This window comes from Chiloscyllium plagiosum, chromosome 16, assembly GCF_004010195.1.
Source record: "Chiloscyllium plagiosum isolate BGI_BamShark_2017 chromosome 16, ASM401019v2, whole genome shotgun sequence".
Classification (NCBI taxonomy): domain Eukaryota; kingdom Metazoa; phylum Chordata; class Chondrichthyes; order Orectolobiformes; family Hemiscylliidae; genus Chiloscyllium; species Chiloscyllium plagiosum.
This window is the reverse complement of record NC_057725.1, coordinates 63,745,203-63,758,415: the sequence shown is the minus strand read 5'-3', so window position 1 is coordinate 63,758,415 and position 13,213 is coordinate 63,745,203. Positions and strand designations below refer to the sequence as shown.

At 44.4% G+C, this 13,213-nt stretch overlaps 1 protein-coding gene across 5 annotated transcripts in view; it reads right to left on the bottom strand.

The window, feature by feature from the left end:
* Window positions 1–13,213, bottom strand: part of ehf (ets homologous factor) — a 48,657-nt gene that overhangs the window by 12,550 nt on the left and 22,894 nt on the right. For 3 of the 5 annotated variants that reach the window (XM_043706274.1, XM_043706273.1, XM_043706276.1), the window contains exons 4-7: window positions 12,262–12,321; window positions 7,724–7,786; window positions 7,564–7,632; window positions 6,969–7,025 (exon numbers count right to left, since the gene is read on the bottom strand). In XM_043706274.1, coding sequence (XP_043562209.1) covers window positions 6,969–7,025; window positions 7,564–7,632; window positions 7,724–7,786; window positions 12,262–12,321 — 249 coding nt within the window. The remainder of the gene's footprint in view (window positions 1–6,968; window positions 7,026–7,563; window positions 7,633–7,723; window positions 7,787–12,261; window positions 12,322–13,213) is intronic. The other 2 variants (XM_043706275.1, XM_043706277.1) reach the window with 1 other exon arrangement.

The window sequence follows — 13,213 nt, the reverse complement described above, 5'->3', positions numbered from 1 at the left end:
GAGGGGGGGTGGGGTGCGTGGGGGGTGTGGACCTGACGAGGGAGCCGCGGAGGGAGTGGTCTTTTCAGAATGCTGATAGGGGTGGGAAGGGAAATATATCCCTAGTGGTGGGGTCTGTTTGGAAAGGTTTAAGTTAAGAGGGGAAAGATATAAAAGAGACCTAAGGGGCGACTTTTTCATGCAGAAGGTGTTGTGAGTACGGAATAAGCTGTCAGAGGGAGTGGTGGAGGCTGGTACAATTGCAACATTTAAAAGGCATCTGGATGGGTATATGAATAGGAAGGGTTTAGAGGGATATGGGCCGGGTGCTGGCAGGTGGGACTAGATTGGGTTGGGATATCTGGTCGGCATGGATGGGTTGGACCGAAGGGTCTGTTTCAATGCTGTACATCTCTATGACTGTGACTATGACTTGGTGGTTCTTTCAATCAATCTGTTCAGGGACATTTTCACACCCCGCTGCGGAGGTGGAACTTGAATCTGTGCCTCCTGGCTCAGAGGTAGTGAAATTACCACTTCACCATAAGCTCCCCGAAACAAATACGCCTTTCAAAAGCGAGCACAATCACTTTCAAAAATGAGGATCCACTGAGAATTGAACTCGGATCATTAGGTCCCAAGTGCGCACAGTTACACCACAGAGACCCAGATCACATCAGTGAGTACCCCTGTGGCCATTGCTCAGGATTATCAGTTTTTGACCCTGATTTGGTTGCTGCTTCTAGTCTGATCTAGTCTAGTTATTTCTGTGCTGTAAAGGAAGCATTGTCTGCTAATCTTTGTTGAGACAAATTATGGTTAGTTCAACTAAGCAGCTTTTAGCAGGACTAAAAACCATTTTATGCAGCTTGAAGGAGAATTGTCAATTTGCAGCCGAGATGCCATTTTGTTGCTGCCTGTCTTAGTAAGAGCATGTATCAATTGGTTATTACTGACTACAAGCAGCTACTTCTGCCTGTATTTGGATTTCAGATCCTCACCAGCACTATTGCAGCCCCGATCTCTCTGGCCCCTTTGTCCCACCGATATCAGAGAAGAACTGGGGCTGACAGAAGGGATGGTGCTGAGCAGACAAGATGCCAATAAGGGTGCCCTGAATTGGCTGTTAGCAGACCCACAGAGAATGGCATCAGGATGAAATGTTGACAGGGAAACAATTTATGAACTACTTGCGCTTAAATGGGGGATCCTGAAGGCATACCCAAGAGGGTGATGTCTTCAGTTCAAGGTGGAGAAGGGAGTAGGCCATGACTGAGCTGCGCCTCACCTTCTGACGAGGCTCGAATCCTGTACACCTCAACAAGTCCCCACTGTCGGCAAACATGGCAACACACTATAAAACACAACCTGGGCGGCACGGTGGCAGTGGGCAGCACGGTGGCACAGTGGTTAGCACTGCTGCCTCACAGTGCCAGAGACTAGGGTTCAATTCCCACCTCAGGCGATTAACTGTGTGGAGTTTGCACATTCTCCCCGTGTCTGCGTGGGTTTCCTCCGGGTGCTCCGGTTTCCTCCCACAGTCCAAAAATGTGCGGTTAGGTGAATTGGCCATGCTAAATTGCCCGTAGTGTTAGGTGCAGGGGTAAATGTAGGAGAATGGGCCTGGGTGGGTTGCGCTTCGACGGGTCAGTTTGGAGTTGTTGGGCCAAAGGGCCTGTTTCCACACTGTAAGTAATCTAATCTAATCTAACCTGTCACATCCACTGCTCTCTGCAAAAAAACGTGGGCCGCTTTGAGAAACACAGGGGATGTTTCTACAGATATTGGAGCTTTTTTTTAAATGCAGTATTCCAATTAAGAAGGGCTGGAGGTGGAATGTAATCGGCCACTCCTCCCTGATCCCTGATCTCGGACACTCCAATTGGAGAAGCAGGGTTAGCATCATTCTGGTGTGAACTCTAATGAGCAGGTTCATCCCTTAATGTGAGTCAGACACCAAGGACTTGAAATTCTGACCCTACTGCGTTACCATCAGATGTTCAATGGGATGAGGATTGTATAGGAGCTGTCCAGAATTAAAGATTAACCACCTGGATATTGTTTGAAACAATTAAGGAACAAAAACCACCAGGACATCATCTTCTCTGGTTTGCTGGCCAGATGCACAGCAAATATTAGGGTCCCACCATGCCCAGGATGGCTTGTATTCCTCCAGAATGCATACCAAGGGAAAAATATACAACGGTTTCCAAAGCACATGGCATTATCTTGGGATTGGTTTGATTATCTTTCATTCATTCATTCACATGTGACCATCAGTGGTTGGAACAACTTTTAGTGCCCAACTCTAGTTGCCCCTGAGAAGCTGCCATCTGTGGGTGGCATGGTGGCTCAGTGGTTACCACTGATTAGTAGCACCTCCTGACCAGTGAAACCACTGGGTTTGATTCCAGCCTGTGTGGAGTTTGCACATTCTCCCCGTGTCTGCGTGGGTTTCCTCCGGGTGCTCCGGTTTCCTCCCACAGTCCAAAGATCTGCAGGTTAGGTGAATTGGCCATACTAAATTGTCCATAGTGTTCAGGGATGTGTAGGTTTGGTGCATTAGTTGGGAGGGTGGTAAATGTAGAGGAATGGGTATGGGTGGGAATCTGTTTGGAGGGTCAGTGTGGACTTGTTGGGTTAAAGGGCCTGTTTCCACATTGCAGGGATACTATGATTGAACCACTGCAACCCATGTGTTGTAGGTAAGGGGAGGCAGTGGCCTAATGGCGTTATTAATAAAGGGACCAGGACCAGTGTTCTGGGGACTACAGTGTGAAGCCAGCCATAGCAAATGGTGGAATTTGAATTCAACAAAAATATAGAATTGAGACCTAATGACAACTCTGAACTTGTTACTAATTATTGTAAAAACCCATCAGCTCACTAATGCGACAGTCAGTGACACCCACACCCCATGAGTGAATACAAAAAAGGGACACCTTCTGATGTTGTTAGGGAGGAAATTCCAGCGTTTTGACCCAGTGACATTGAAGGAATGGCGATATATTTCCAAGTCAGGATGGTGGGTAGCTTGGAGGGGAACTTTCAGTCCCATATAACTACTGCCCTTGTCCTTCTAGGTGGAAGTGATTGTGGGTTTGGAAGGTGCTGTCTGAGGATCTTTGGTGAATTCCTGCAGTGCATCGTGCAGATAGTACACACTGCTGCTACTGAGCGTCGATGGTGGAGTGAGTGGATGTTTGCGGATGTGATGCCAGTCAAGTGGACTGCTTTGTCCTGGATGGTGTCAAGCTTCTTGAATGTTCTTGGAGCTGTACCCTTCCAGGCAAGTGGGGAGTATTCCATCACACTCCTGACCTGTGCCTTGTAGATGGTGGACAGGCATTGGGGCGTCAGGTGGTGAGTTACTCACTACAGTATCCCTAGCCTCTGACCCACCCTTGCAGCCTCTGTGTTTACATAGCTAGTTCATTTGAGCTTCTGGTCAATGATAATACCCAGGATGTTATGATGTAGAGGAGCTGGTGTTGGACTGGGATGGATAAAGTTAAAAATCACACAACACCAGATTATGGTCCAACAGGTTTATTTGGAAGTACTAGCTTTCAGAGCGCCGCTCCTTCATCTGGTACCTGCATTGAAATGATTAATAAAGAGACCAGGACCGCTGTTCTGGGGACCCCAAGTACCTGATGAAGGAGCAGCGCTCTGAAAGCTAATACTTCCAAATAAACCTGTTGGACTATAACCTGGTGCTGTGTGATTTTTAACTTGTTGATAGTGAGACATTCAGTGATGGTGAATGTTAAGGGGTGATGGAGATGGTCATTGCTGGAACTTGCATGACACAAATGCCACTTCACAATTGTCGGTCTAAGCCTGGATATTGCCCAGATGTTGCTGTATTTGAACATGGACTGCTTCAGTATCTGTGGGGCTGTGAATAGTGCTGAACATTGTGCAGTCATTGGTGAACATCCCCCCTTCTGACCCTATGATGGAGGGAAGGTCACTGATGAAGCAGCTGAAGATGGTTGGGCCTACCCTGAGGACACTACCCTGAGGAACTCCTACTGAGATGTCCTGTAGCTGAGATGACTGACCTCCAACAACCACAACCAAATTCCTATGTGCCAGGTATGACTCCAATCAGCAGAGAGTTTGCACCCAATACCCATTGATCCCAGTTTTACTAGGGCTCCTTGATTCCACAATCGGTCAAATGCAGCCTTGATGTTTCACCTCACCAATGTCAATGTGACCATTGTCCAGAGGCTTTACAGGATACAGCAAAGTATGTTTATATCATACCTTTAACTTAGTAGAATACCCCTAGGCATTTCACAGGAGTGGTTTAAGATAACATTTTATAATGAATTGCTTAATGTGCTATTAGGATTGATGATCAAGGGTCAAAGAGATAAGTTTTAAAGAGAGTCTTAATGATGGATAGAGAGGTTTGGAGAGAGAATTAAAGGATTTGGGGCATTGACAGCTGATATCAAAGCCATCAAAGCGAGTAATTCAAATTAGGGCATAAAGAGACACAATTGGAGAAAACAGTCATTTTGGAAGGTGGAGGAGTTTGCAGAGATTGTGAGGTGCAAAGACTGGGAGCAGATAGAGATGAGCGAGGTGTTTTGGAATGCAAGCTATGAAATGGGAGTCAGTGTTTTGAATAATCTCATGGTTAGAGAGGTTGGAATGTCAGAGGCGAGCCATTATGTGAATAAAAGTCCTGGAATCGGGTGTAAACAGAGCTTGCAAAACCAGTGGTGTTCACTCAGTGGTGCTCCCTGAAGTTTTTTTTTAGATTACTTTACAGTGTGGAAACAGGCCCTTCGGCCCAACGAGTCCACACCGACCCTCCGAAGCGCAACCCACCCAGACCCATTCCCCTACACTTACCCCTTCACCTAACACTACGGGCAATTTAGCAATTCACCTAACCTGCACATTTTTTGGACTGTGGGCGGAAAACGGAGCACCCGGAGGAAACCCACGCAGATACGGGGAGAATGTGCAAACTCCACACAGTTAGTCGCCTAAGGTGGGAATTGAACCCGGGTCTCTGGCGCTGTGAGGCAGCAGTGCTAACCACTGTGCCACAGACTTAGCAAACTTTAATATGGTTGATAGGGACAATAGCATGAATCCCACCTTAACTTGACACTGCACCCCTCAGAGATGTAGGAAACTGCTGGACATTCCAGCAAGTGTATGGGGGAAGGCAGCTGGAAAATTGACAACTGAAAACTGAACCAGGTGGAGGTAAACTGAAGACAGGTCAAGGCTGGGAAAAGAACTCAAATAAAAGAGATGCAGCAAATGTCTGAAAGAGTCTTATAAACATTGTTCCTTGTTGAATCAAGCACGGGGGTGGGGAAGAGAAGGGTACAGTCGGAGAACTGGGTGGCAAGGCAATTCCGAAATAGATCTCTCCAAGTCAGCAAACTGAAGTGTGATGATAGAAAGTGATCTCACTTCTACAGATAAAATACAGACTATAAAGCCTTGTTCCTCACAGAAGTGCAGCTAATGGCAATAGGGTATAAATGTGTCAACTTAATGCTTTTTACAACAGTGACTACAAGTCAAAATAAAACATTTAATTGACAGCAAAGTTCTTTCGAACAACTTGAGGTCACAAAAGGCGTAATATACAGTAAACACAATCTGCTTCTTATAAAAACTATCTGTAACTCAACACCTGCAGTGCAGGTTCAACATCAGTCTCTTTGGGGAAACATGATAAGTGAAGCAGAGTTAATTCGACACTGGTTCGACATACATTACAGTCACACATTTCTGATTCAAGAAAGGATTGATTAGCACAAAATTAAGAGGAGCATAAGGTTACAAGAAAAGGGATAGCTCCATTGTAAACAAGTTACACTGTCACTGACCAGCTGCATTCTAAACACCTGTACCATCACTGACCAACTCCATTATAAACAAGTTACACCCTCACTGACCCGATCCATTATTAACAAGTTACACTGTCACTGACCAGTTCCATTATAAACAGGTTACACTCTAACTAACCAGCTCCAATATTAACAAGTTACACTGTCACTGACCAGCTCCATTGTAAACAGGTTACACTGTCACTGACCAGTTCCATTGTAAACAGGTTACACTGTCACTGACCACCTCAATTATTAACAATTTACTCTGTCACTGACCAGCTCCATTGTAAACAGGTTACACTGTCACTGACCAGCTCCATTGTAAACAGGTTACACTGTCATTGACCAACTCCAATATTAACAAATTACACCGTCATTGACCACCTCCATTATAAACAGGTTACACCGTCACTGACCAGCTCCATTGTAAACAGGTTACACCGTCACTGACCACCTCCATTGTAAACAGGTTACACCGTCACTGACCACCTCCATTGTAAACAGGTTACACTGTCACTGACCACCTCCATTATAAACAAGTTACACCATCACTGACCAGCTCCATTGTAAACAGGTTACACTGTCACTGACCAACTCCATTATTAACAATTTACTCTGTCACTGACCAGCTCCATTATAAAAAAGTTACACTGAGACTGACCACCTCCATGATAATCAGGTTACATTGTAACTAACCATCTCCAATACTAACAAGTTACACTGTCACTGACCAGCTTCATTATAAACAGGTTACACGGTCACTGACCAGCTCCATTATAAACAACTTACACCGTCACTGAGGGACGAAACAAAATCCCCTGATCTCCATCTTAAATGAGGTTGAAATGTTGCTGCTATGCACAGATGAAGAGAACATGGCCTCCTGACATGACTGTCCATGAGCTGACCTCATCCTCCCTGACCCTCTCCCAGCCACTCCCTGAGCAACTTGGTGCCAGGACTAATGTTGAACTCCCTGCAAGGAGCGACCGAGATAACAGGAGAACACTCCCCCCTCTATTCCAGGTATCCCCCATCATTATCTGAGGACCCCATCCAACATTTTGACAGCAGGACACTTCAACAGGAAGTGTTTAATTGTTGATGTCTACTTACTGCGCTTGAATCCATTTGACCTGTGGGACCGGACACATCGTTTCACATCTTGAGAATCTAAAGGGTGATAGCAGCACCGTCATGTTGGGCGTGTGCGTGGTTTTAATTACTTTCCAAATTGACAACACTGTTAACTGGCCCCACTATCGCAAATAATGATTGTGGAGTTTTATGTCCAGTGACATCTTCTCCTCAGGGAGTTGAAAGTTGGCAGCATCTCCCAGTGCTAGAAAATCCAGGCCTAATTGAAAAGGCCTTCATGGCGGTTTAAGATGGGACCCACCCAGTGGTGGAGAAACTTCTGAATGACGAGCAGCGGCCCAGAAAGCTGTAATTTGAGGAGCAGAACTGGGTCCACAGCAATACCTGTTTGGGACTCAACACTTACTTCGTACCAGGGCTCATTCCCCATGGTGTCTAGCAATGGCTGACTCCCCACTGTATTCCTGCACCTAGCCACATCAGGCCCGACGATTTTGGGTTGTTCGTTGGTGTCAATCATTTAAGGTAGATCCTTAAACTATAACCAGCCAGACCTCACCCCCTCCACCACGGGATCCAGAACAAACAAATGAGCCTGTCAAAGCGCTATTACCTGGGGCTTCCTCAGGATCAGATTTCACTGCAGCCTCCTTTCTTCCCACCTCTTCATTATTAATGGAATCTGAAAACAAAGTGAATCATGCAGGATTTCAGTCTGCTTGCCAAGTCTCGGGTGATACAATTGTGCACCAAATAATAAGTTAAAGCCATACTTCCATATTTATTTTGAAACAAATATTCGTCTTCCTTCCATGCATTGTTGACAGTTGACAAATCTGAAAAACATCCCAAAATATAAAGGTGTTTGATGAGGAGACAGTTTAATTTTGGGAGCCAGTGTTTTTGTTTTTTGACCTGCTCACAATTTTTTCATTATTGTGTAAAATGAGGAGATGCCATGCAAGTATCTGTTCATCTTCAATATAATCCACCTTAGTCAAATATTCACAGCAGGACACATACACACACACACACATACAAACACAGTGCTCTTTGAACTGTGTTACGCTGTATTCTAAACTGGAACAATGTCTTGTCTTATGTTGGAGAAAATCACATTGCTAAGAAATGTATTGCTTTGGGTGCCACTTTCAAAACCAAGTTGTAACCCATTTTCAACACATATAGAGGAAGGCAAATCCAGTGTTGAATTGAAAGGGCAGGAGGAATGTACCAAACTATACAGGGCTCCACTTTCACTGCAACTTGAATACTTCAGTATGTGGACACCAAGGTTTCACTGAGATATCTCAAATCTCCCTCTGGCTTCACCCCTCCCACTCACCCTCTCTCTCTATGTCATTCTCTCCCTCTTTCTCCCTCACTCCCCCCAGCCATTTCTCAACTCTCTCCCTCTCTGTCTCTGTCATTCCCACCTGTCTCCCTTTAACATGTTCTTTCCTTCACTTTTATATCGGGTTTCACCACTTCCATTGCAGTTACTTCATTAGCTCAGCAGAACATTTATCCTCTGAGATAAATACTGTTCCTGGAGTAATTTTGCTTTGAAAATTTTCCACTCCTTGCTTGTACTTGGTTTAGTTAGTTTTCGCCAGTTGGCTGTTATCAATCTCTGGCTGTTATTCCACTGAAGTTAAGGATTCAGCTTCTCCTCTTCAAACTTAACACCAAAGTCTGTTGTGATCAGTGTTACAAAAGTGGTTCCTTACAGTTGAGATCATAACTTATAAGTGACTCACTACAAAATCTCATATAGTATACCCTTTTCCTGCATTGGTTGGGGAACCTATGTGCGTGACAATAGTCAGTGAACTCAGACAGGCGGCTGATGTTTAATGTCAGATACCAGGCAAATGTTCCAGCTGATGATTAATGATAAGATGGTTCATATTTCTCAGAAAAAACTTCCATATTAATGTCATTGTTGTCAACTTTCCAATCAGAGAATTCACAAAAGAAATGAGCCAGGGAGGGAGAGATTCTGATTAATTAAATAGTAAACATTACATCTGTAATCCTGGACACTCGTGATTGTTAAACAGCAATGGAGATAGATTGATTTCAGAAACTTTTTTGAGCAGACTTTGATTTAGACGTCTGGGTTCAGATTGGACCATGGAACTGTTTGCTGTCAACTGGTGCACTTGAGAAGATGACACTGTTTATAAACGGTGAGCTAGCTCTGCCTAGATGAGTGAGAGGTTTTAGAATCATAGAGCTATACAACATGGAAGCAGACTCTTCGGTCCAACATGTCCATGCTGACCAGATATCCTAAATTAATCTAATCCCATTTGCCCAAACTTGGCCCATATCCTTCTAAACCCTTCCTATTCCTAAGCCATCCAGATGCCTTTTAAATGTTGCAATTGTACCAGCCTCCACCATTTCCTCTGGCAACACATTCCATACATGTACTGCCCACTGCATGACAAGATTGCCATTACATCCCGTTTAACTAGTGTGGACTTGTTGGGCCGAAGGGCCTGTTCCCACACTGTAAGTAATCTAATCTAAAAAAATCTAATCTAAAAAATCTAATCTAATCTAAAAACTCTTTTCCATCTCATCTTTAACCTATGCTCCCTAGTTTTGGACAGCCCACCACAGGGAAAAGACCTTGTCTATTTACCCTATCGTGCCCCTCATGATTTTATAAACCTCTATAAGGTCACCCCTGACCCTCCAACGCTCCAGGGCAAACAGCCCCAGCTGATTCAACCTCTCTTTATAGCTCAAACCCTCCAACCCTGACAACGTCCTTGTAAATCTTTGTGAAGATTTGTAGTTCAGGTTGATGATAAGCATGTAAGTTAGCTCAGTGAGCTGGAAGGTTTATTTTCAGATGTTTCGTCACCATACTAGGTAAAATAGGACGGCACGGTAGCACAGTGGTTAGCACTGTGGCCTCACAGTGCCAGAGAACCGGGTTCAATCCCTGCCTCAGGCAACTGTCTGTGTGGAGTTTGCACATTCTCCCCGTGTCTGCGTGGGTTTCGTCCGGGTGCTCCGGTTTCCTCCCACAGTCCAAAAATGTGCAGGTGAGGTGAATTGGCCATGCTAAATTGCCCGTAGTGTTAGGTGAAGGGGTAAATGTAGGGGATTGGGTCTGGTGGGTTGCTCTTTGGAGTGGCAGTGTGGACTTGTTGGGCCGAAGGGCCTGTTTCCATACTGTAGGGAATCTAATCTAATCAAAAAAAAATCATCAGCGAGAGTCTCCAGTTAAGTGCTGGTGGTAAGTCCCGCCTCTATATCTATAGGTCTTGGTTTCTTAAGATGGGTGATGTCATTTCCGGTTCCTTTTTTCTAGAGAAGGTAGATGGGATCTAAGTTGATATTGATAGAGTTCTGGTTAGAATGCCATGCATTTAAGAATTCTCATGCATGTCTTTGTTTCGCCTGTCCTAGGATGTGTGTATTGTCCCATCAAAGTAGTGTCCTTCTTTGTCTGTATGTATGAAAACTAGTGAGAGTGGGCCTGTCTTTTGGTGGCCAGTTGGTGTTCATGTAACCTGGTGGCAAGTTTCCTGCTAATTTGTCCGATGTTAGTTTTGCTGGTAGAATCTAATGGATAGAAGCAATCATTTCAACACCGAGAAACAGAGCTGCATCAAGATATTATTTCAACGAGCTACATCACACTGCAGCGCCCAAGAACTACAAACAGCAGAAGAAAAATACCTATACAACATTTCCAAAAAAACGGGTACCAGTAAACACAATCCGCCGATTCCTCAGAAACAAACCCAAACAAGCAGACACAACGCAACCGAAAGCTATAGGCACATTACCTCACATCAAAGATATATCAGAAATGATCTCCACACTGCTCAGACCCCTTGGCATCGTGGTAGTCCACAAACCTACCAACACACTTAAACAGCGACTAACGAACCTAAAGGATCCATTAGATACCACCAGCAAAACTAACATCATTTAAAGATACCATGCATGAATTGTAAAAAACACATCAGACAAACAAGCAGGCAACTTGCAACCAGGATACATGAACACCAACTGGCCACCAAAAGACACAACCCGCTATCACTAGTTTCCATACATACAGACAAAAAAGGACACCACTTTGACTGGGACAACACACCCATCCTAGGACAGGCAAAACAAAGGCACGCACGAGAATTCCCAGAGGTATGGCATTCTAACCAGAACGCCATCCATAAATACGTCAATTCAGATCCCATCTATCTTTCCTTGTAAAAAAGAACTGGAAATGACATCACCCATCTTAAGAAACCAAGACCTATAAATAGAGAGTTGGGACATACCACCAGCACTTCACCGGAGACTCTCATTGATGACGTAACCTTTATGGTGACAAAATGGCTGAAAATAAATGTTCCAGCACAGTGACCTAACTTGCATACATATTCATGTAAACCTTTTCCAAACCCTTTCAAGTTTCACAACATCCTTCCTATAGCAGGGAGACCAGAATTGCATGCAGTATTCTAAAGTTGGCCTAACCAATGTCCTGTACAGCCACAACATGACCTCCCAACTCCTGTACTCAATGCTCTGACCAATAAAGGAAAGCAGACCAAATGTCCTCTTCACAATCCTATCTACCTGCGACTCTACTTTCAAGGAACTATGAACCTGCACTCCAAGGTCACTTTGTTCAGCAACACTCCACAGGACCTTAACATTAAGTGAATAAATCCTGCCCTGATTTGCTTTTCCAAAATGCAGCACCTCGCATTTATCTGAATTAAACTCCATCTGTCCCTCCTCGGCTCATTGACCCATCTTTGGATCAAAGTGTATGGATCAGGAGGCTGTTGTTCCATTTGAGGGAGATGATTGCTTTATTTTGGTTGGGGAGATTATAGTGTTGGAATAAAAGGGAGCTGGTTCCCTCTGTGAAGCCGTCATTCTTTGCTGCAGCTTGTAGTTGGTGTCAAGCAAGTGGCAGATTGAAATTTGTCCTGCAGGCATGAGTATTCAGAAACTGGGGAGGATCGTGGCGCACATATTGAGTTGGTTATTGTATGTAAATTCCACAGGATCTTGCATTTGAATTGAGGATTTGTTTTGTACCGGAGAGGCGGTTATTTTGAAATACGGGATCTGATTTTCCGGGATTGGTAAAGTTGTATTTGATCCCAGAGTTAGCAATATACAGATTCTGAAGTGTAGCACATACGGATTGGGGAATTTATTGTGTGTGTGTGTGTGTGTGTCTGTGCACGTGTGCGTGTGTCTGTCTGTGGATGGTTTTATTTAGTGTCGACACCATTAGATTGAGATAGATGATAGCCCAGGTGCTTACCAATTGCTTGCGATTTAACCGTACCATTGACTGGGAACAGCATGCCATTGAGAAATACACCTAAAGGTAAAGTAAAGAAGTCAGTTCCCTTTACTTCTTGGATGTTGACAAATATCTTGACATTAGTTGGTCCGAAATGTTAGAACAAGCCTAACGTTATTTGGTCCTGTGTTAAAATGTCTGTGATCAAATGTTTTGAGGAGGGGCTGTGTTCAATCTCTTTGTGCGAAAATCATCCACATTTGGTACCAAAACAAGATCAATACCCGACCCAGATTGGTTCAGTTCTGTCCGTGAGGTGCCACATCGCTCTCACCCCTCCTCAGGACCACCTAATGATTATTTGAAATGTGCAGGGAAAACGAGCATCACAGACATTAATTATCCAACCGTGTCACTTATTATTAGATCTGGTGCCAACTACAACCTTCTCTGACAAGGGGATGGTAATTAATAGGTCAAGGTTTACATATTTTATACTTAGAAACTCACCAGGCGTGACTAGCCATGGGTGTTGAGAGCATGTTGCTCATGGAAATTAAAATGCCATCACTGTCTAAATGGCCTGCTCTAGTCATCCTCTTCGCCTCTGAATACAGATCACTTCCTTCTGACTGACAGTGAGGTTGATGTTCATTCCTACAGATTTTATCAGGTCATTTATTCAGGAGTTTGCCTCATGGATGAGTGAGGAGCTCCCACTGAGTCTTGCTGTCTGAATGCGTTGGGGGTGGGGTGGGGTGGGGTGGGGGAGGGGGTGCAGTTTCCACCCCGTCCTTTCCCCTGCCTCCCCAAGAACAGGTTTGAAAATAGCAAAGTGGACCATCCTCCATCGGTACGTAAACCCATCAGAAGTATTTTTCTCTTTAGAAATGTGCAGTAAATTAATGAAAGGATTGAGCGTTGTGACGAGGGACAAATGACTGGAAGGCCTGAATGACAAGGAAGCTTT